The sequence below is a fragment of the Apteryx rowi genome, unplaced genomic scaffold (genome assembly GCF_003343035.1).
Source record: "Apteryx rowi isolate R43461 unplaced genomic scaffold, aptRow1 scaffold_411, whole genome shotgun sequence".
Lineage (NCBI taxonomy): Eukaryota > Metazoa > Chordata > Aves > Apterygiformes > Apterygidae > Apteryx > Apteryx rowi.
In genome coordinates, this window is record NW_020450632.1 from 324,125 (window position 1) to 349,717 (window position 25,593).

General features: G+C 37.5%; 1 protein-coding gene across 1 annotated transcript in view; it reads right to left on the minus strand.

Annotated features, from left to right (window-relative positions):
- Window positions 1-3,489: 3,489 nt before the first annotated feature.
- Window positions 3,490-25,593, minus strand: part of RSPO2 (R-spondin 2) — a 59,680-nt gene continuing 37,576 nt past the window's right edge. Inside the window, exon 4 of the mRNA XM_026075830.1 lies at window positions 3,490-4,323. Within this exon, the coding sequence (XP_025931615.1) occupies window positions 4,214-4,323 (110 nt within the window). The 3' untranslated portion in view covers window positions 3,490-4,213. The remainder of the gene's footprint in view (window positions 4,324-25,593) is intronic.

Here is a 25,593-nt window from a genome sequence, read left to right on the forward strand (position 1 = left end):
AAGGAATAGAGACATGCATTTTGAATTCAAAAATCTCTCATACCCTCTGTGAAATGGAACATGGTAACATCACCCATTAAAAAATATATATATTATTATATCAACATAATCAAGTTGAAGTCTGTCTGGTAAAAATGTTTTAAATTTAGAAGCTTTCAATCAAGGTTTTCTCAAAAAGTTTTATTTCAATCAAAAAAGCAAGCAAAAATTAATAAAGTTAACGTGTCATTTAATTGATTTTTGTTTCATCTTAGGCCAAATCTAGTGAAAATTTTTTCTCCTGTGCAGTTTTCTGTACTATAAACTCACACTGCTAAAGGAGGCCCCATCATATATGGTTTTCTGCAGGTATTCATTTTTCTTTCATAGAAGTGTTTATGTTAAGAATATAGCTGTCATTCACATTTCACATATCATTCGCATGTGAACATTTCTAGGAGAAAAATTTATGAATGCTGACATTTCTAACATCGAAGGTGTGCACTGCCATGATGTGGAGTACAACCTTCTTTCCCCAGAAGAAAGAAGAAAAGAGACATGTAACAATAATTCCTCACTGGCAAGAACAGCTGAGATGCATTATAGAACAGTCAGTCACAAAATAATTACTTTAAACTATCACCTGCTTGCTTTTTTTTTTTTTTTTTTTTTTTTTTAATTTAGAGAGACATACTAGCAGGCCAGGATAGGGTAGGGCATACTGAGGATACAGGGTAGAGTGGGTTATGCAATTGTCTTTTCTGGGAAAGGTGAATAAGATATAAAAGACTGTATGTTTTGGAAAAAGAAATTTTTACACATCATTGTAATGTAATACTTTTTTTGACTGTTGATTATAGCAAGGAAAGTTCTTTATCCCATTAACTTCAACCCTTTTGCAGTTTTAAACAAATTTCCAATAGCTAATGGTTAAATTAGGGGCATAAAAACATTGTGAAGACTGCATATTCCATAAAATTCCAGCTCTTCCATATCCTTCCAGTGTTTGAGAGAAATGGCTAGATTCTAGTTAATGACAGCTCTGAACTGGGAAAAAGGTAGACTCTGTACCAGGTAAGCTGCTTACCAGGAAGAAAGTAAGACCTTTACAAGCCTGTTTCTTATCAGATTTAAAGGAATTAAGTGGTGGAGTGGCACAGGCTGTTTTTGTGATATCCAGCTTTCACAATCTTTTCATCCTTACTTTACTCAGAAATAATATCTGTTTGAAGACCTGGAAACAGTAGTGTAAACCAGGCCCCTTTCAGAGCTGTTCTCAGTTCTCCAGGCATCTCAAAAGTATGAAAGCCACAGTTGTGAGGACCGTTTTCTGGAATCCAGGAAAGGAGAAGTACTGGTGAGGTGAGGTCTCCTCTGCTCAGCACTCAGGAGGCCACCGCTGGGGTACTGTGTGCAGTTTTGGGCCCTCCAGTATGAGAAAGGTTTGAAGTGAATCCAGTGGAGGGCCACTGGATTAGGGGGCCACTGGTTAGGGGGATGGAGCACCAAACATCCAAAGAGAGGAGAAGGAAACTGGGGTTGTTTAGCCTGGAGAAGAGGAGGCTAAAGGGAAATCTATTTGCAGTCTTCAGCTTCCTAAACAGGGGTTATAGAGAAGACTGAGCCCACTTCTTCTCAGAGGTGCACAGCAAAAGCATACAAATTGCAACAGCAAAATTCTGATTAGACAAAAGGAAAAAAAAAAATCCCTGTGAAGGTGGTCAGACATTGGAACAGGGACTAGAGAGTTTGTGAAAGCCTCATCTGTGGACATACCTGATTTAACTTTGAAGTTAGACCTGCTTCAGTTGGGGGTTGGGACTAGATGACCTCTCAAGATCCTTCCCAACCTCAGGATACATATGATTCTATGAAATCTCCAATGCTACAAATACTTTGATGGGATCCACTGGGCATGATGAAAACAGAYGTCTAGGGTGAAGAAGAAACTATACATGAGGGCACTTGTTGCTTAGGGTTGAGTTTCTTGGTCTACACTCAAGGAAACTCTGAATATGAAGATGACTGGGACAAGTGAATTCAATGTATATCTAATTTACAGTGCCTGCTTGAGAAAGRATGCAACCTTTTCAAATATGGTGTAAGTATCAACTGCAATGTCTAACTGGAAAATTCCTAAATTTCCCCCTCCAGTGGGACAGAATCTGCGCTCACACACCTTCTCTGACTCTTCTATGTGCATTCTGTTCAGAAGAAATACACTCCTTAAATTATAAAGGACCAAAAATATTTTACTCAGAAGCTTGTGACAACATTTTATTGTATTTTGTAGCATTCTTTTCATGACATGCCTAATACAATATTTGTGACCACTACTAGAAGGATTTTATGTGGATATTCACTGCACTTGCAGCCAAATTTGATAACCAGACAGACAGTAAGCAAACMGGCAGCCACAGTTCTTACTGTCCTTATTTTTAAAAGTAAACTATTTAAAGTCCAAAACAGCAGCCCAGGATCAAAACAATCTTACTGTCCTTAACAATATTATGCTCTAGGTAAATATCAACATACTCTAAATGACAGAAGGTGAAAACTACATGGTTAAGTGGAAGTCCACAAGCAGTTTCATAGAACATTCATACATGACTAACTACTGCACTTTTTTGTAGCAACACTTCTCCTAGCTACATATGGATATATTTGTGCTTATAGGTCCTTTATTTCCCTAGTTTATTTATAAAGCATAAAACTCATAAAACTAAAATTGTGAGATTTGTGGGATTTTTCTAAAGTCTATGACAAAAAGTTTTTTAGGGGTCTGTTTTACCTTTTCCCTGGTTTGTGAAGGTAACAATGCAATTATAGTTTTAGTCCTAGAACTGGAATAACTTTTATAAGTGACAGTAGAAATTACAGCCATTTTCATGCGGACTTTCACAGGCAGACCTTCAAAAATCTCCTTGAATGCAAGTCCAATAATGCAAGACTACTAGCTTACACATCCTGAGCCATTTTTACTTCCCTACAAGGAAAATGCAAAAGTGAACAGATGCAGATTAAATATGCTGAATTTCTATAAATAACTGGCAACACTGGGAACTGGGACTGGTGTTTGCTATACTTCTGAATTTACACAGATTTTTCTTGTATTTCTCCCTTACTTAGGTACTCAATTGCTGCATCTGACTGCATCAAGGCTAATAGAAATAAAATACTGTGCATTAGATTTGAAAAGCTACACATACAATCATAGATACCAAGAGCTTTCCGTATTATTTTCTTCCTGACACTCAAAACATCTATCATCATGATGCCTCATCTTAAAAAAGCTGCACTTCTCTTTGTGAGAAGTGTAGGGGCTGAGATTGGGGCTGAGATAGCAGAATAGCAGAAAAGACTTGAGTTTACGAGTCTGGCAAGTGTATTTCAGAGCTGACGCTCCATTGTGAGGGTCACTATAAGGTAGTTTAGCCATCCGAATGTGCTTTACAAATGAGAAGAAAATCTGGTTTGTAACTATTGAGAAATATGAAAAGATATTTAAAACATAATAAAAAGTAAACATTTACTGGATTATTTTAAAGTATATTACTAGAACCAACAGGACATAACTTTAAACATGTATAATGTATTATACATAAAAATGCATAGATGTACAGTAAATATGTTTATTTATATGTATACAGAGTAATATGTACACATAGGGTCTGTTGTGCTTCTGGAACTCTAAGCGGTAATTCCTGTGGTATATTGTCTTAAAGCAGTTTTATTATACAGCTGTTTCGATGTAACGGGTGCTGAGAACAATGCATGTTAATGCTAAGTAGATAGGTCATATCCATTTGCTCTTGGAATGTGCAAATATAGGAAACAAAGGCCATAAATGCAAAAGTACCTACACCTCCAAGACTTCTGCTTTGTTATTTAAATATGCACAAGTCTGCCTCATGGTGATACATAGATTTCTTTCCTGCTTCCATTCCATGTCAACGTGTTGGCCAGGCACTCAGACTAAATCTTGGGCACACTGCAGCACCACTTTCACTGATTCAACTCAGTGCACTCCTGACCTTGAAGTCTTCAGGTCAAAAATAGGAGGGAAAAATAAAATAAAAAATATATAAATAAAACAAACAAGCTTGTGGGCTTTCTTCACAAGTTATTTGCCACCAATACTGTCAAAGCAGCTGAATCGTAGTGCATCCGTGGGCAGGAGCATATAGCAGCTTTTGTGCACTTTGCAAAATATATATTAAAAAAAATCAAGTCTTTACTGGCTTGTTTTATCTGTAGCTAGAAAGATGCTGTGCTGCTTCTGAGCCCTTTCCATCAAATTCTTTTTCTTCTTTTTCTTGTCCTTTGTTTTCGTTGTCCTTCTTCCTAAACAAGGAAAAACAAAATAATATGAATAGGTCACCTAAGAAAAGAATACAAAGGTAATATTAGAAGGTAGTAAAAAAACTCAGTGACCAGGGAATTATCAATGGGGAGTGCAAATGTAATGCTAAATTAATAAATTTTGATCATCACTGGAAACAGAAATTTTCAATATGGTAGAAAAGGAAGTTGGATTCCTGACTGTCAGCCCTTGTCCACACACACAGTTTTGCTGGTGTGAGTAACAATGTTTATGTAGATCTCAATTTCAACACGGTAACTCACGCAAGCAAAGTTATGCTCTGGGCCTAGGACCCAGAGCCAGACAAGTACGTACGTAGCCTCCTAACTCACTGAGAGCTGGACATGTGCCTTAGACCCTCGTGTAAATTTGCTTGAGTGAGTAATCCTATTTAAGTCAAGTCCAATATATCCATGATTTCAATGAGAAATCAGGCATTACAGCCCAAGTATTTGGTTGGATGTAGTCCTACGTGCTTTGGCAGAAACACTGCTGCCTCTGTGAAGAGCTGCTACTATTGCTTATGAGTGCACAGTGCTTCATTCTCACAGTATATTACTGCGCAGAAACCAAAACTTCATTACATGTTTTTGTCCAATACCACCATATTTGAAGTTCACTGCTTCTGAAAAACAACCCAAATCAGGAAATCAGGATCCATGCAAGAAAAAAAATTCTCAAACTCCTGAGATGAGAAAACTGTTTCCTGTTCAGAGCCCTCTGATTATCTCAGCAAAGATACCATGGACTGAAAATCTGCTACATACAAAAGCCCTGCTTCCGCACTGCAGTACCTTTTAAGCATATACTTAAATCCTATCTATCTACTTTAGTAGGATTTAAGGAGATGACTGAACATTGTCTTGAGTGAGAATTGTCTGGGCTTTATCAGCAGTATCATATATTGCAATATGTGATCAATGGAAAAAACTAAAGATATAATTCCCTAGAGCTGCCAACTCTATAAACTTTCAGGAGAAATAAATTCACTTATGAAGATGAGAGTAAAAGAAAATTCAAGCGGCAGACAACACAAAAATGTGTAAAGTGTATTTTTCAACTACACTGATAGTATAGTCTTAACTGGGAGAAATGTTTGCCCGTGTGACCTTGTCTTACTTCCATATTGTTTCTTAACTAAAAAGGCCCAAATCAATATGAAACATTTTTCTCTGTTGGATAATAAGATTGAGATGATGAATCTGATTTTAAGATTCATTAAAAATGTATGGATATAGTTAAGATTACATATTTGTGAGTAATATATTACCTAGGCTACTATTTACTAGAAAAAGTAGTGGCAATAGGACAGGACATAAAAGTAATGRGAACATGAGTTTAGTTTACTTCTGCTTCTCATTAAAGTCTGGCATTAACACTACTATGGCATTTTGCCATTTTTAAATCTAGTTAATCCTACACAGTAAAACCTCAGTCCAACCAATCATTAATCAAAGCAGCTTTTAAGTGAAAACTCTTTAGTGACACTGTATCTAATAACTAGGCACACCTAATGAGGTCAGAGAGATGGAATACTTGACACAAAGTGGCATTACAAGATGGTTTCAATTATTCTATCTTGTACTTTAAATACTCAAAAATTTTTAACCTGAATCTTTGAAATATTTATTAAGGAAGTAGTAGATAAGGGGAAACAATTTGAAATGACTGATAAAGCTCCTAGTCAGACGACCAACAGAATCAATTAGAGCTTTCCTGGAGTTTTGCTATGATGTCTGCTCAGTGATCTTAGATTCTGTGTTTTTTCACTGTACAGACCAATTAACAACAACAACAACAACAACAACAACAACAATTAATTTGCAGTCAGTGCCACATCTAGTTTTCTCTATGCTCTCCTCCAGAAAAGTAAAGCAAATGCTTACTGTAATTTTAAGGTAGTAAAAGATCTATTCTTTTTTTTCTGAAGACTCTGAAATGCACAAATAAAATGGCACACACCCCACTTGGCATCTATTTCTCTAAGCCTTATAAAGTAGTCTGCTCTAACACAAACATCAAATCAAATTGCCAGCGTGCTCCCAATGCGATATCCTAAAATAAAAAAAAAGAAATGAACTGTAATAGACTTCAGTGATTTGATATGTCATTGTACAGCAAAGACATTACCATGTTTCAGGGGCTCTGCCGTAATTGTCCCTGTACCTGCTTTTACCCCCAGGCACATAGAAGGCAGCTTATCTTCTTTACATGTGCCGTGGAGTAAAAACCTGCACAGAGGCAGCGACCACTGAGCAGCTGATACCTGATAACTTGTTCTGGTGTTAGTGAGCCCTTTGGCTGCTCACTGCAGCTCCAGGTGCCCTGCAGTACAGAATGAGTTCTCTTGTTTTCAGGACAATATTAAATCGCACAGAAAAAATCCGAATGGTTAGTGAGGCTAACACGGTTCCAAATTCCAACTGTTATTTTAACCAGAAAACTGAATGTAAAAAGGTATTTCTTGGCTAGCAATTGGTTCCCATACTATTACTAGAATGCAACAGAGATTGAAGATTAGCAGAAAAAAAAGGCGACTATAAAGACTACAGAGTTCAAACAAAGTGTTGCTGAAGTTTCCATGCACAAGAACTTTTATTAAATTCAGACTTTGTGCTTATCAGCAAAAGCACASTGAACAGAAGTAACTTCCAAATATCTTGCTACAGACTCCTCTTTTGAAGGACATGATGTTTACAGTGCAGAGAGTGGATCTCCAAAGAAGATCTAACAGCCACGTCTCCCAGCTCCCCAGAGGGAAGGCAGTGGGGGGACAAGGCCGATGGAAGAGGTATCCGCGCGGGGCCCCAGCGAGCCCCCCGGCCGCGAGCCAGCAGTCTCTTCGGCTCTTTGGAGAGCGCTGTCTGCCAGGGATCCTCACCGGGCCTCCTCCACCCCTCGCACACGCTCGCTGCTCCCGAAAGCGTGAGCTCTGCATCCAGAACAACACTCTTGTGTTGCGCTTGGGTTTGCTGGGGCTGTTGAAAGGAGTGGATTTTATCCATAGTTTATTATAGTACAGAACTTGCTATTGCTAGGAACCCCCCCAGACCTCCCAGCCTACCACTCAGGAGGAAACTCCTGGCTTACCGCAAGCTCTGTGAGGCAAAAGAGGAGGGAGAGCACAAGGACCTGTCTCTCTGTAAGGATTTTACAACCCACCATGTGGATTCCCAGCCCTCGGAGGAAGTGGGACGGAGGAAACACCATGATCATTCTTGCCCTTGCTCAGCAAAAGCCGTCAGCGTGGGCCAGGCAGTCTAGGAGWGCAAGCTGCCCCTCTCAGAAGAATGATGAAACTCTTTGTAAAAACTGAGGAAACCTCCCAGGCCCAAACTGTGTAAAAATAGGGCTACTCGAAAGGGAACAACGTGCAATCCCCTTCCACGCTTCTTCCCGTGAGGCTCTGGGGCCTCACATCGGGCTCTACCACAGCTAGTTAGTTGTAGTTAGTTATTCAAGGCCTGCAACACGGGCCTCAGTGCTTCCTCCCRGTCTGGCTCCATCGCTCCGCTATCGATAGCAGGTGATAGTATTACCGCACAGGACAGGAACTGACAATATCTCCGATATTGAGTCTGATCCACACAGCCTATAAAATCCTCCTTACTCGAAACAGAACTGCAGTGAGCAAATGGTTCAGCGCAGCAGCCTGGGATCTGCAGCCAGCAACACTCTTTATGTGACACTACATCGTTTCTAGTGCTAACTCGCCTGCTTGTCGTCTGGCGGATGGCCACAGGCCTTGTTTCTACTTTCCAAGGTATAGGCTTCCACATCAGGCCTGATTTTCAATCTTTATTTTATTACTGTGGACAATCTATCCTTGAAAGTCCTTGGTGTCAACAGCAATGGGAGCAAATACAAATAATTCAGTTGAAGAGCAGGATATCTGAACACAGGACTGTTCAGATTACTATATTCCTGTTACCTTTTCCCTTGCATGCTAACTAAACACTTCTTCAAATTAATATTACCTTTTTCCTTAAAAAGCATTTTTATCTTGCACTGTCTAAAAAAGAGTTCCTCAACTGTTACTATCTGAATCGGTTCTGAACATAATTTACAGAAATTATTTAATACTCTGCAGAGCCCTGTGTATACACTGAAATATATGTAGGGCCTAGGAAAGATCTGAAACTTAGCTAGATTTGCTGTGTAATTATTTAGGAAATAAAATCCTTAAAAGCTTACCAATCATTCTGTATCTCTCATATTTCTGCACAGGTTATTTTAAAGAAGAAAGACTGGCAAAGCCATTCGGTCAAACTCTTTATGGCAATGAAGATATGTTACAAATTCAGCTTTGCCGTTTGCTTTATAAATTGCCAGTAAGTTTGTATGTTCCGCTAAGTAACTGTTATCACAATGGTATCTTCACAGTGTTATTCATGAAACTTTCACTTGGATTACTCACTTGTCCCTCGTTGGTGGATGGTCAACTAATGTGCAATGAAATATTACTGTTAGCTAACAATGTACAACAGCTTTTAATGGTACAATAACATAAAAGTAATAATGCAATTCCAACATGAGTTCCTGAAATAGATATACATACATATGCACATATATATACATATATACACTAATACACAGAGACTTTTTTTTTAACAGCAGCTGCCCATACTGTGGAGAGTAACAGCTATGTATGTAATTAGTTCAACCTGGCATTTTGATCTGTGGAAGATTTTTCTTCTTTTTCTGTTGTTGTTGTACCATTTTATCTTTGTTGCTCCTACAGCTGCAGCATGCTAGGACATCAGAGAGCTCATGCTCAGTTCSCAGTTTTGTCTCACATCTTGAGCTCAAAAAATACTGCATGTTCCCTCTGGATAGACTTTCACAGACACAGCTTGGACAGCAAAGTCTTAACACTCAGGGCACTCCTGATTTTTCAAAAATAAAATAGAGCAAAAGTATTCACAGAGAAAGAAAGAGCATAAGATCTTGTCATAGGCAGTTTTTGTATGTAAAAGTTACAAAATATATCACTGCCATGCTGCTTGAGATCCTTGCCTAAGATGTACAGTATCAGTTTAGTTGTCAAATTGTCCTTCATATGCAGATGTATGACAGTATTTCCACTCTTGTGAAGGAACCTGTCCATTTCTGCCTTCAACAGAGTGAAAACACACAGTATACATCATCCACATGAGGGCAGTAAGGATTTAAATTTAAAGCTTAAAAAATATCCATGCAGCTTTACTTTACAGTGTGTCTGTTTTAATTTTCTCACAATTTTTCAGTGTTCACGCATACAACATTATTTTATTTTAGAGATATCAAAATGTTTGATTGTCCCTTCTTTATGTAGAACATTTTTCTCTTCTATGGATGACTACTGAATAATAGGACTTAACGGTGTGTGACCATTTCTCTTCCCACTGTTTTCATATGCAGGATTTCCACTGCTAGCAGCAAAGGCACAGGGTGTCTCAAGATAACAGCAGACCTTGCTAAATACAATACTCTTTTCTCCCTTTCATTTATCCTTTTAGGAGCTAAATGCTGTGTACTTGTAAATCACTCATATGGCTGCAATTCTAACTTAGACCCTGTGGGTGGCAGCATCTCCTCCACATGACAAGCAAGAAAAGTTACTACACTGAAAGATAGMAGATACCAGGTGAACTAATAACGACAGTGGAAATAGGACAGAGGGACTTGATGACTAACCAGTCAGATCAAAATCAAGAAAAACACAGCAAATGGACGCTTCTTGAGGAGCCCTCTCTGACAGGACAACTCTCCATTTGCAGGGTACATCAAGCTACACATAAACAGTGACTGCAAAAAACAACAACCAAGGATTCAGCCCAGAAATAATGGAATTTAATCAAGTAAAATGAGTAGCTGCACTGACTGCAAATAGATGGACCTAGAAATATATAAAATATATAAATGAAACAAGGAAGCTCATGCATATATCCCTTTATTCTCCAAAGGCAATTTATTTCCTGGTGCTTTCGGTTGGGTTAAAAGTTGGAAGAATTAATGGCATTTTTGTATGTCTTTGTGTTGACTCCAGCGTACAGGTAGGTGTCAGAAGGAGGTAATTCCATTATGAGCCACTTAGGCATAGGTTAGTGCTTGCAGTGTTATTCTGTGTTGAGAAACCTGCAGCTGAGCCATAAGCCAGCTAGTATCAAATGAGTGGTGCTATCAATAGTAGAATGAACAAAACACAAAAGGACTATGACATGGTCAAAGGAGATGTAAAGAACAGAACACTTAGCAGAAACAGAGGAAGTGAACTCAGTAAATGCCAATATAATTATTTCTTGCATAGAGCGGTCATAATCAGGATCACAGTTCTACTGTATTGAATGATGGGTGAAAACACAACATGGACCTGTACCAAAGACTTAATATTTATATTTTGGATACTCAGACTGCCAGAGGAATGCACAAATTGTAAGAAAACTTCTAAACATATCCTGAATGAAAGAACAACTCCCTTGCTACAAAGTCAATCTATTTCAAAAGCGTGACTGACAAACCAGCACTGACAAATGGCCCTCAGGAAGAGAATGCAAGGAATTTTCATAATGTAGCAAACTGGATGTTACAGGCAGCACTACCAATGCTGCCTGTTATGAAGAATTCACAACAATTTTGTTAGTAAGACTCTAGTTTGTGGTTGTTTTTTAACACTAGCAAATTTAGGCTGAAAATGGCTCAGTGTGTGCTACAGGAAGAATATGACTTGGGGGAAATCAGCCAAAGTAAAATAGCCATTTTGGCTAGGAAACAAAAGAGATTGAGACTTGGACACTGACACAGAACAAGGCAGACAGGTTGAGGAGATGGGACAGAATGGGTCAAGTGTCAGAAAACAGTTCCTCATTTTTCTGGGTGAATTTCTAATGTCATTCAAAGAAGTCTTGCACACTCATGTTTGCCTCTGAAGACAATAGAAAGGATGCTCTGAACATATAAAGTACATCAGCTCCCCATAACACCACTTTTAATCCCAAAATGTCAGACTTTATAAAGATGGGTTAATGAATATTTGCAAAGTACTGAAGTACGGTAACAATGGACACCATAGAAAAGCCACGAACTGTTTTATCCTTCTTTCTTCATTTGCAAGGGTTGCATAATGTTGAGCAAATTAGGCCTTATAACATTTACTGAATAAAAAGAGATAAAAACAACATAATTATAGACTGTATCATAACTGATACAAAAAGGAGCAAATGATGGCATTTCTTCAGTTTTGAAGTGCTTGATTTTACAAGCTTACCGGTGTTCTTTTATAGTTTTTGGTGCAGTATTAATGGTTAATGGAATATATTATACATATTCCTAGCCTTTTGAAAATAATAAAACTATTAGAATAATAGATTATGAAAATCAGTTCCCTTATATAAAGGGCACAGTTAGATGTTTTCAGCTGATTCTTGTCTATTTGATGTTAGTTTTCTTGATGAAAATCAGAGAAATTTCTGTCTTGAATAGACTTTGTGTACTTGTACAGTAATCATTGTAAAAGCAGACTCTCTTACCCTGATAATGCAGAGCTAACTCGGTTAATATCTTATTTAGTTCTTTTCAGACAGAATTCTGATATTTTATTTTCAACACTGTCATTTACACTTCASAACCTTGGATAAATGATTATATCCCATTCCATATAACATTGCATTTAACTGGTGTTTGTATAATAGCACCAAACATCAGCTACTGAGATGAAAGCTAATTAAAAAGAATCAAAGAATAATTCCTCAACTAAAAGAAGTATTAAACTATCCCAAATCTGTATGTCAATCCCACTGGCTTTGCCAATATAAAATCCCTTTTATTTTGACACATCCGCTAAGAAATGAAAGGTTTTATTAATTAGGGCAAGAATAAGTAAACTAATGTACAACACTCTTTTTCCTCCCAAGTAAACATCCACTTTCATTTGGCTTGAATAAAAACTTTGTAAGCAAAACTAAAATCTGATGTTCTTTCCTTCTGGCCAACACTGAGCATCTTCAGACATCGTCATCTGTTTAAGAGATACTGATTCCCAAGTAAAGAACAAGAAATCAGTGGATTTTCCCTCCTTGAGTTTAGGACAAATTCACTGAGAAAAGAGTCTTCTTACACTGGTGAAATGCAATGCTTTTTCCACAGTGTGGTTTTACAGTTTGTACAGTAGATGGTAGTGAGATATGAAAACTGGCCTGCACTCCCAATTATTAACCTCCTTTCATCCATTCAAAGAATACTAATTTTTCTTTACAGAAACAGCCATTTCCTCTGCCTRGAACATAAACTAACTGATCCTATTTATTAAAGAATATTAAAATTACAATTAGGACCTCACATATGCAGATTCATAGAAGAAAGAGAAAGAAAGCACACTGGCGGAAGAGGAGAACCAGGAAATTCAAGGTGACATGAAAACGTCTCAGAAAATTCTTTTAGGCGGCATACGTTTAACTCAGTAGTATAGATGTTTAAATAATGGGTCCAGTCCTCCTTTCAGTCACGCTTGTGTAAAAACAGGTGGGTCCCCAGTGCAGCCAAAATGTTTATCTAACAGAGATTTAGCTCAGAATTCAATGATATGAACATCACTTGCACAGAGGATACTCACTATTCTTATCTTAGTCACCACCATGTCACATCAGATGTTTTGCAAGCAGAGCCAAGCAAAATATTTCCAATGGAAGATTTGAGTTTGTTTGTTTTTCTTCCTTTCAAATGAAATATAAACCAAATCTCAAAATAATAAAAATGTTTATACACAGTCAAAAATATGTATCCATGTGTAAAAATATTTTATCTATAGAGACAACAATCTTCGACAACACACTCTCTTTATCTAATGATCTAAATTTAGCTTTCAGGACTTCCCTTCCCTTCCCTTGTGCACATCACACACACTGTGGCCACAGGCTTCTCCCTAGCATTCACTTTAAGTCTGTCAAGAAATCTTGTGGGATTTACTGTCATTGTATCTGGGAGAGTAAGTTGTTGAATGGTTCTCAAGGTTATTGCATATGCAGTTACTGATCTTTCAAAGATTCACATCTCCTAAGAAACAGAGAGGAAAAGGAATTCTTTGCAGCTGTTTATCAAGGCAACCACAGATAATTCTTCTGAGACCATAATTCCATAAGCAGTTGACTCTACCATAAATTCATGCAGCCACTGAAAAAGGGGAGCTGCCTCCGGCTTGTACCCTGCTCCCAGCTGCTTGTTCCCATCCTTCCCTTGTGTGGACTACAGCATTCAGGCAGGTTGAGGAACTGTTCTGGATGAAACCTAATCTACACAGAGGCTGAACCAGGACTCAACAGCGACATCCATACACGATATCAGAGAACATTTTCAAAAACTCATTTGTCCTGTTGAGTTTGACCTGAGCCAAGCAGCACTCCCTGCAATTGCCAGGCTCGGCTCAGGAGACAGCTTGGGCCTGGGTCTGCTCCCAGGTGGCAGGTCCTCGTTTTGGAGGCAACGAGTACAGTCACATGGACATRGACTGCTCTGTGCTGGTTCATGTCAGTGCCAAAGAACAACCAAGTACATTTATTTAACTAGTACAGAGGTAGCTGCTATCTTTGAGCCATGGTCAGTCTGGATTTAAAGGATGACCTGAATTATATGGTGTTATCCCTAAATGTATTACAGTAAATTTCTTTCTGGCTTAAACAGGAGTATTTTTTCAAGACTGACTATGAGGGCTCTTTGACCTACTGCACACCTGAAGCCCACTAATACTCATAAGCGTGCCAGGCTGATTTACACTGTAACCAATCACTTTCACAGCATATATCTACAGAAAGTTTACTCACTATTAGAAGCTGGAAAAGGGCACTTTTCTCCCTAATTCTTACTTGTTTCCAAATAGACACATACTGTTTTTTTCACTGATATCAAAAGTAACACTGCACAGCCATTTACAATAAAAACAAATAGCTATAGTATCCCATATGGCACTTTATCTTGCTGCAGCATTTGTTTGTGTATTAGTGTCATCAAACTGCTGTCACAACTTTAGAAACAGCTTTTTGGACCATGGCAGTAAAAAAAACCCACTTTTTTTGTTGTTGTTTCTGGTCCATGTGGAGAATATTCTACAATGAAGTTAGGAACACAAATTAGTTGACCGGGTTCTTCTAACAATGATCTATGAACTGTCTTTTGAAGCTCTGCTTTTCTCTTTGAGAAAGATGCACAAGAAGGTCTGCAAGGAAGTGAACAGGGATTAGGAGGGCAGGTACCCTCCACCGCACTGTCACGCTCCACCTGAAGTGTGCTAGCGGGAGCAGTTCCCATACCTAACTCCCTCCTGCATTTTGGAAGGGTTATGGGATGTCTGTGGCACTCAGTATGTGGCAGCACAGCTTTCCCAGGATGTTGCTGGCTTAAAGGGTGAGTTTCAGCACTCCAGGGAAAAAGGTAGTTCTCTGCTCACCCCCAAACTGATACTCAAACAGGTACACAGCTACTATAGTGTTCATCAGAACACAGAAATGGTGCAACTTGTTTGATTTTAAAGAAGACGTATTCAGACTAAAATATTAGACAATGAACGACTGTTTCATGTTGCCTAACARACTAGGTCTGGAACATAAAAGAAAGAGAATTTGTATAGCCATCAGCTATTTGTATTATTGTTTATTTTATTTTATAAAGAAGTACTGTTAAGCCTATTTTTTCATATATCATAAGTCTAGAGCCTTGCTGTATTTCTGGCTCCTAGTTTGTCAGTATTTTCAGCACACAGACAGCATCAGTGGGGGCCACCTCAAAGTCTGGACCATTAAACATTCATCAAGAATTTAAAACTATGGAACCAATTTTCAACTTTCTCCTGCGTTTTTTCTGTGTTTTTGGGCAGTATTTGGTTGAAGTGTCTGCATAATTCATGCCACAGGAAAAACTCTGCACCCCCCCCCCACCACAAAAAAACCCTCTTTAAACTGTCGCTGTGTTGTAAAGTGGTGTTAGCTAACATTTTTTGACTGACTGGCACTTCAGGCTTGAACAAGAGCCTGCCGAGGACAGTAGCAAATATCAGCAAATCAGGATTAAGGATCTAGGATAAACTGAGCTTAAAAGTATTTCTTTTAGGCCCTGTCAAAAGTAAAGCATAAACGGATTACTGGACCGCCTAACTCCCTGCCCTCCAGGCACTAAGCTGATGAAATTCTTGTTCCTTGGAGAAAATAATTTTGCTCAAGGTATTGTGAGCCTTCAAAAATATGTTAGTTAATGGGTTTTAGTGAACAGGTTTAAAAATATTTAATATCACTTATTGTCCTAATGCAGATATTGAGTTATTCATAGCAATTTTTTCTTTTATTTTGAGTACAAAAACAGCCAAAAGCAGAAAAATTTAATTTGAATTTGAAAAAATGCTTGGAGATTTTCACAGTGAAAGATTCACATCTGCAGGAAATAAACTAGTTGCTTTCAAAGTTATGGTTATTTAAAATAAGGAAATTCATGTACAAGCAAACTGTGTGTGCTACACTTTCTTTAAATTATTGTATATTGCATTGTATTTCCAAATAAATTCAAGGTTGCAGGTAATAGCAGCATTTGAAATAATGCATTATATATTAAATTCTACTGCAGATGCACATGGGAATGTAGTAAGGACAAAACATAAACCAAATATAGCCTGTGATTTCTCGAAGTTTATTATTAAGCCTAATAAAGTGTCCTGCTTGCCTTGAAGCCAGCCAGATGAACCAGTTATCTGAAGTTCACTGCACCAAGATTATCTCAAACCTGCCTGCCTTTTCAAAGTCTGTAGATTAAATAATAAAGACCTAGATAGCAAAATTAGATAACGCATGTCTCTTCAAGAATGCTTTCACTTTATATTAATAAATATAACTGAAAATATCATTTATTCCTTAAAACTTAAGAGATGCATTGACTGCAAGTGAGAAGGAGCAGGGAACCAAGAACATCTAGTGAGAGCTCTTAAATAAACACGAGCCAAAAGATTTATTTTCATATGCTGTTGAGGCTAATAACTTGGGGAAATGCATCCGGTATAGATTTGAAGACAAGAGGAGAAAGAGGATCCACCACTTCCTCCATAATTGTTCCAGCAGTTAATCATTCCACTGCTAGATATATGTGCCAAATTCCCAACTTAAATTTTAATATCTAGATATTATTTCTGGTTATGCTATTCTCTGCTAGATTAAAGGACTCAGGTTTTATACACTGTAGACAAATCTCTGCTCATCATCTTTTTGAGAAGTTAAACATATGGCACTCTTTGTGCACCTTTCTATGAAGCTTATTTTCTAGCCCTCAGCTAAAGTTGGTGACTCTTATCTGCACCCTCTTCAGTTTTTCAGTATATTCTATAAAATATGGGTTCCCAGTTGGATGTTACAGTTCAGCCCATATATAGGATAAAATCGTTTTCTTGTGCTTTTTCATTATTACCCATTACTACCAGGCAAGAATTGCATTTCCACTTTTTCTCACAACATTGCAGTGGTCTCTTGTTAAGGTTTCTTCTCAGAAACATTACTTTATGGGTGCAATTCCTCATCCTGGAGGTATGCATTCTTCATCCACTAATTCTTCTCCATGTATAACTTTACATTTACCTATATTAAAATTAACTTTGTCTGAATGGGGACCAGTTTACAAAGCAACCTGGATTTTTCTTTAGGTCTACCTAGAGTATTTATTGTTTACCATTGCGCTAGTCTTTGTATTATCCTGAAATTTAAATCATACTGTATATTATTTTTAAAGAATTTTATATAATTATATAATTTATAAATTATAATTTTTATATAATTGAGTGAAACAAATATATTAAGGCCACCATCAACTTCTCCTAGACATCCAACCACCACGAGCTTTGATTTAATCTTGTGGTAAAGATAAGAAAACTTTATAGCTCAATGTTTATTTTTTTAATCTTTATAGTTCAATCTGAAGTTTGAACACCCTCACTTCAAGCATGGTAGTTATTCCTGCCCAGGACTTCTGTGAAATTTTTGTTTTTTTTCATTTCTATAGATGTAAATATTAATCCAAATATTAATCAACTGATTATGCATAAGCTTTCCAGAAATGAGTATACAGGCTCAGTCCTCATTGTTTTGAGAGGAATTCTGTTCAGATATATTATCTGCTAGTAAGATAAAAAAACCAAAACACAACCCTTGGGGCCATTTAACTGTATGCCTCTAAGAAATTTTATATCAGAAGCAGCAATAAATAAACAATAAAATATGATCATCCAGGAAAGTGCCATGAAACCTAGATTTGTTATTCACCTTGACCGTAAGTGCTGATGTCTGGAAGAGACATGAGAAACCTGAATAGATTGTATTTCCAAAGACAGGCCTTTAATCAAGGCCTTATCTACCCAGAATAAAATGAGTATTACTGAGGTTGCAAGGAATGCTCCTGTTCTGCACCCAGCTGGAGCAGCCAAGGACACTTTTGCCCCAGCTGTTCCTCAGGGCCCACCACCGGGCGACTAGCACTCTCACAGCTTTGCGGACAGACGTGAACGACTGCTAACCCACTTAAGTTCAAACTCCCTTGATGCTCAAGCTCACCAAACAGACTGCACAGAGCTGAGTGAAGAGTATTCACGTGCTCCTTCCCCCCGCACAGCTGCAGAGGCAGGAGCACCTWGAGTGGGGCAGTGTAATCTCCAGATACAACAAACATGCAAACCGGAACAAAGGTATACTTAAAATGATTTTACTAAACTGAAGTGAGTCCTTGAGAATAAATTTATCCATATGAGCTAAGCGTAGAGTGCTTAGAGAGACTGAGTATAAAGTAAATATATCAATGTTAGAATAAATTTTATTTAAAACCATACCTTTTTTATATTTAGCACAGACCTTAAGAGCAACAACAAAAATACATCGTTTCCCTCTCTGAGGAGGCAGACATGGATTTATTAGGGGAATGAATGGTCTGCAGCATCTCTGTTATGACAGCCTAGTGCTTCACATGCTCTCAGCACCACATGGCTGTCTGTCCCCCTCACATACAGAGCAGCTGGATACAGCCTTGGCATCACATGATACAAGAAGCAATACAACATGGTATCTTATAATACATACGGAGTGGACAAATTAGCTTCTTATTCTGATAAATATCTGCAAGATATCTGCACACTATAATCTCTACCATCAATTTAAACGGTCAGTCCAAACTATATTGAAAAACTGTTTTTTTTCCTGCATAAATCATTTTTACGTATATATTCACTGATGAGGAAAAATGTGTGAATGCTTTCTTAAGAAGAAAAAGAATATATGAGACAAACACAGCATGTAACTTAAAGGCCACTTGCCATAAAAGGCTTTTCCTGACTGGAAGTTACAGATGTACTTAAAAAACAGATGTACATCAAAGACTGTTGATTAGAAGCACAGAGAGAAGTAATTATCAGTCTTTTTTTTTTTTTTTCAAAAAAGAAATTCTTCATTCTAATGCCAATAAAACCAATAAAACCTTAGTATGCACAGAATGATTCTGTGGGTTTAATTAACCATATGAAAAATATAAATGTATATGCTATTCCTGCTCCATATCATCACATTCTTACAGGAACTTTGGGTGAGCTTCTGATGGATATGAGTTCTCTACTTCATTATTTTGTGATAGTATTAAAGATATTGCATAACTGAAACTGTTCAAGATCTATTTATTTTGAGGTTAGAAACCAAATGCCTCATACTAGCAATTCTCTGCAGGCCACAGGTACTTCTGCTGGTAGACATGCAGGCTGCCAGGACAGACACCCCGTCCTGAATGGGGGACAGCAGCACAAGCCACAATCCTTGCCAAGCTAGTGACTGGCCACAAAGGCTACATCTCATCAATAAACTAAAGTGGGCCAGAGCACAGGCTTGAACACTGTCCTGAAACACTTATTAGCAGGTTTCCCAGCATATTTCTGACCTGTGTCAACTAGTAACTCTCCCAAGAATGGGTCGGGGCAGCAGAGGCCAGGAGCTGTTCCTGGTAAACAGTACAGCCAAGGTCACCCTGCCTTGGTGGGGAGGAGAAYGTCTTGCTGAATGGACACAAATGAGCCCAGGAGGGCCAAAGAACAAGCCTGGCTTATTTTCTTTACTTGTAAAGATGTAGCTAAATTAGGCAGGGCCAGGTAAAAAAAGTGTACTTACGGACATCTGATAGTTGAGCCATGCTCAACTGGTATAAACTATCAAAATTCCATCAACTCCTAAAAAGCATGTCAGTTCATAACAGCATAAAATCTACCTTGTGCCCTTCTTTCCTAAAAGGCCCTTCTGTCAGTGCCGCACCTCATATGGGACAAACGATTCCATAAATGCAACTCCCTATAGCTGAAGAGCCTGGGATGAACCAAGTTTTAGATGCATGTTTTTATCCCAAAACAGAAGTAAAACTAGGTAAATTTCAATATCTCTACCAGTGAAGACAAGCAGAGAATGAGTCAAAGTGGAACAACTATGTGGTGCTTTATAAACTCGGTAATGTACACCCAAACTGTGGCATTAGTATTGCACCAATTAACATGGTGGGAATAATTTATTTGTTCTTTTGTATAGAAAGACAGAGACTCAACAAAGTGTTTTGATTAATGAAAGCATCACAGTTCCCTGTACACTCTTTTATGTTCCTTGAAGAAGATCAAGAGATGATTAAAGAAACATTTACCTTAACTCTTTAGACATCACTAACTTCAAATGAGTAGCTGTCTTTCAAACTGAGCAGTTTTTACAGTTCTGGTTCTGGATGCATATGTGATAAGCCCCTGGACTGGAATATATGGATCTAAAAGCAGACATTCAAGTGTATAACTTTGGCTATATACTTTAGCTGGGCTGATACTGTTTTGTACACTGGAAGGAAGTATTTATTTGAATCAAGCTCAGTTAAGTGATTATCAGCTTCTCACAGTGAAGTAAAGTTGATCTCTACTGAATGCTAATTATTTCATCATGTTAGCAAATACTCATTTCTTAGCCAGTGCCTTTACCACAATCTGTTCCATGTGTTGACTTGAACTGTCCTATAAAATTAAGAGTGGGCGATAACTGGATCATTAGTTACAAATATCTACTCAGCTGTTTATTTTCTTCTACTGAAGCAGTTAAACCAATATTAATGCTTCTCTCTTTAACTAAGACTAGCAGATAGCATTTAACTCAGACTAGCAGATAGCATTTTCTTCTTGTCATCTGTTTACTTCAAGAGATTCCTGAGTTTCTGTCTGAATTTATTCTCTTTCTAGTTATGGTTAACATCTTCCCAGCTTCCTTCTGTGCAGCTGAATGATAACTTACTCCTCAATGCTATTTGTTATTCTCCTTTAAACTCTTTCCACAACTACAGGGCTTTGAACATGAGATTTCTGTTGTTACTTTCTCTGCAAGCAAACTTTAGATAATAAGCTCCTTCCCAAACCTGATTTCATCAGAAAAGATAAAGCACTATTATCCAGTTGAAAAGAAATTTATACAATAAAGAATAAGCATTTCTCCCTGGTTTGCCTATCTATGCAGCCAGTTAAAACCTCTATAATTACATGAACCATTAGTTAGAAATTGCCAGTAGAGTTAATCTCTGCCAGAACTACGGAAACATTCTAGGTAAAAAAAAAYACTCTGTTAATTTCAACTGTCATGATGCAAGCATTTTAGGTTTTTACTGAATATTATTAGTAACTTAGTTCCTAAGATGCATAATTTTTCTTCTCAAAAATCCTTTTGTTGAATCAGAAAGTAGTTAAGAATCACAAGGCAGATGAACTCTCATATCTCCACTGATAAACCTTCAGAATGTAGTGCAATAATATTTATATGAAATTACTGAAATGGAAAAACCCTGCCACCTATAAAACAAATATGCCATATATTAAAATAAGTTTTAAAATGCACATTAGAATTTAACATAAATATCATAAGTTAAAGAGTTGGACAGTTTCACTGATACACAATCTGCTTTTCAAAGGAAAATACTTTAGTTATTTGAATATTTCTAGAACACTGAAAATAATTTAACCATATTAAACTATTCATCAGTTTCTGCATGGCTCTACCCAATAGACAAAATACACAGAAACATTTAAAAGCAATTTGTGATATAAGAGCAATAAAGCAATCACTCATTGTCAGGAAATGTGTCTATTTAGATTAAGTGACCATAATATTACTTGTTTCCAACAGATACAATCATATGATCTTTAAACAATACATTATTTTTAAATACTTCTGACTTGATAAATGAGATAGATTGATTTATTTTTGAAAATCTGTAAAAACATACAAACAAAATCCTTGTGAATCAAGGCTTTCCATGCCAAGTCTCAGCTAGGAGGGAATTTCTATGATTAAGTATGAATTCCTGAAATACAAGGTTTATCATGGAAAAACTGGCAAAACTTCCGCAGTATTTGCTCTAACAGGCGCCACTGTAATGGACTGCAGATCTACGGAAGGCCAAGAACAGAAGCTAAAACTAACACAGAACAATGCAATATGTTATAAAGGGGGAGGATATTTTTTCCTTTTATTTGATGGTAATAGATGGGACAGATTTCAATCCATAATTTAAATAATGAAGAGCTTTACTGGCCTGATCTCATCATTTCTCCAAAATATTGTTTTGATAAGTGATTCAGTTATGAAATTTCATCTGGCAATGAAAATATGGCCTTTTTTGAAGACTTGGTTTATTCTCTTCTTACATGCAAGAATTACTGCTTGGGATAATAACTGGGTTTTCAAACAACAGATCAGATGTATGACATTACTGTTAGCAGAATTTTGTTCATTCCATGCTGGCCATAAGTCTTGAAAAATGCTCTGATCCTCAAATTTCACAAATCTTTATAAGCAGAGGTGCAGAATGTTACTGGCTGAGATAGACAGCTGGTACCTCAGAGAGAAGATGAAAGGGGCTGCCCTGGACCAGCCAAGGATCCACCAAGCCCACTACTGTAACACGGGCCCAAAACACACATGTGAGGAATGGGTGCAAGTGTTGGACAAACCTGCATGCTCCCTTTCCCAAGAACTTTCACCACCGTACATGAAGCCTGGGAAAAAGCATGTACCTGGCCATGTTGAGCCACCTACTGGGGAAGGGCTTGCAAACAGGTTTTTGCTGGGGAATGCATTTTCTGGCAGAAACCTTAGAAGTGAAGGCCTCACTACATGCCTTTCTGCTGCTTGTTTGCCACTCCATGGCCTACCTTGCAAAGCTGGTTAGGATCATGTAACTAGAACATTTTGGCTCATAATTTTTCAGCTGTTTTTTCAGCTGATAACAGGTCAGGTGAATCAGTTTGCTTGCACAAAAGGGATGGCCAAATTTTCATGACACTGAAAATGCATGAAAAGTAGTCCTAGCAAGGGAAAAGCAAGAGGCATGCCTTGAACCTGCAAGTCTTGCACGTACTGCATGAGACCTGTCAGGTCAGAAATGCTAAAGGAAAACTTGAACCAGATGGGTCTACCAGATAGGCCTCAAAGGAAGTGGAAGCAAGAGTAGAGTTTCAATTGACCATAACAGAGGTCTCATGCTAAAAATCAGGATATCTGCTATTGCATGGCCACTTGCATCTAGTCTGTTCATGACATGACAGAAACAAACCTACATCTTTTGCAATGCCAGCCTACAGTATTGCTTATTCTTACAGAGGTTGCCTTTGAAAAACTTGTAGCTCGATGGCAAATCATCCAAAAAATCATGCATCACACCACATCTAATTTAAATGCCTTACAAATGAGGTGCACAGCATCCATATTTGAATTATCCTGTGCTTACAATTATAGAAAGTGATTGCATATTTTTGCTTATGGCTTCCAATTACTTATGGTTTGGAAAGTCTGGCCCAGAATGTTAGTTCCAATAGATCAAAGCATGTGCGGACACTAATTTCAGATAAAATAACTGGAGAGATGGCAGAATCTCATTCCCTGTCTAGCATACCTGTATTTTTAAGATTCCCTCTTTTATAAATTGCTACCATCAGACCACATGCTGAAGTAAAAGCTCTATCATCTTTGGGAAAGGAAATAGAAAACGTTTTTGCTGATGTTTAAAGGGGGTCAGAAAAGAGAAAGGCATCTGTTAATATTCTGAGTTGATGCTCAGTTATTCAGTCAGCCGTTGTTCTAATGCAAATTCTAACAGCTTGTTGCAGATGTTCAGCTGAATATAATGCTGCCAAATTGCCGGGGGTTGTTTTTTCACACTGAGAAGGTACAMACAGAAGATGATTGTGGGTTCAGTAAACATTTTTAAAAAGAATTTTGAATATAGTGACTACATGTACACCCAAACTGCCAACTTTCAGAACTAAATGTTATTTTAAAAAGATTAAAATGTAAGGTAATCACCTTAGAAGTCAAGACGGCAGTTTGCTAATGAATTTCAGGCTTTTATGTTGACATTTCAAGACAGAAGGAATCTTTTCAGGTTCTGTCGTCATTTACTATTATTATTATTGCTGCTGTTGTTGTTGCAGAGGGCCAGAGATAGATATAGTCACTGTAAAATGGAGGGCATGTTTTAGGACAGTAAAATGAGACAAAAGTGGTGCTAATATCCCAGTTGCAAGGACAGAGTAACGAAGAGTGATATTCGACCTTTTGATAGATTGAATGAATTGCAGATATTTTGTTGGTATTACTATATCCTAGGTAGCTTCGCATTAAAAAAATTTTTTTCCATAGCTCTCTCCATGTTTCTAACACTTCCCCCCCAGTTATCCTCAATGTCCCAGTGAGGCTTGGGGCTTCCCAGCGCTCACCTCTAGTCATATAAATTGCCCCTCCCCAGCTGGGCAATGTCTACAGCTAAACTAAAATATCAAGTGCTCTAAACTACACAGCACCAAGGCACATGTTGTATCACTTGCTCTTCTCTTATTAACAGAGAATGATATAAGTAATAATAAAACCATGCACTTTCTACCTCTGACAGCATCCTTGCTTTCAAAGACACAGAATAAAACCCAATTAATAATTAGTTTACTGTCACTTCAAATTGTATTTTGAATTCAAACTGTGTCTATATAAATTGATTGAGATTTCTCACTAAAAACTATACAAATATATCTGCCTTATTTAGAGTAACTATGAAATACAAAATGGTATCATCATCAAACAGCAAAATTCTGGTAGGCAGAAAAAAAAGGATATTTTCAGTCTAAATGAGTTACATCAGGGAATTTATTTCACACAGACTGGAAGCAAAAGCAAAAGTGAAATAATGAATTATCACATAAATGAGTAAATAAATGATGCATACAAAGTGGAAAACTCTGGTTATTAACCAAAGAAAAAAAAGGGAGCAAGCACAGGAAACAGAAGGACACCAGGAAAGCTAGGAGGGATGTAAATGCAGTTAAACAGGAAGAACTGTGTCAAAGACAGAAGGAAGGGAAGGCAGAGGGAATGGCACGTAGACATACTGGTGAGTTTATGTTAGGTGTTTTTTTAACCACTGTCAAAATGAAGCAAATACCTATTTAATATATTATCTTTAAAAGAAAGCAATATAATTATTGTATGGAAGCAAAGGGCAGAAGTCTGATAATATATTATGTATGTCTCCTAAGTTCAGCAACTTTGAAAATTCAGCTTTTGGTAAAGCTACTAAACTTGGGCAAATGCCTAGAGGTCTTCTTTGCAGCACACAGCGTGCACAGCACCGGTACAAGCATTCTGCAGCTCTTCGGCCTTTGCATGAGATTCTGAATGTGGCAGAGCTCAGGCAAACCAGAATACTGAAACTTGTCTCAATACAGAATGGACAAATTGCTCATGAGATTTGAAAAGAGCCATTATGAAATATTACCAGACATTTTTTCCTTAAATGACATTAAAAAACATATCAAATGTTTTGTGGCTATGTTAGAGAGCTAAGTTAAAGAAAAAACAGAAGTAGAAATATCCCAACAAAAATGCACAGTGTGCMCAGCAGCTCCATCTCCTCTCCAAATTACATTATTTGATAGAAACTCATTTATTGTAGTAACCAAGAGATGGAGTTTTAAGGTTATTTACTAGCCACATCTTGACATTTAGAAAAATAGCTGTATATCAAGTAACACAGTTATACACAGTACAATAACAAGATAATCATACAAAACAAAACACAATCCATTAACCACTATTTGAATATTTTCATATGCTTCTGCAATTCTTAGTTTTAGTCAGAACTGGAAGCTCCAGAAAACTGCAAGAAAGATTGTTCTTATGGCATGATTATAAGGTAAAGTTTTAGATGTTTCTATTACC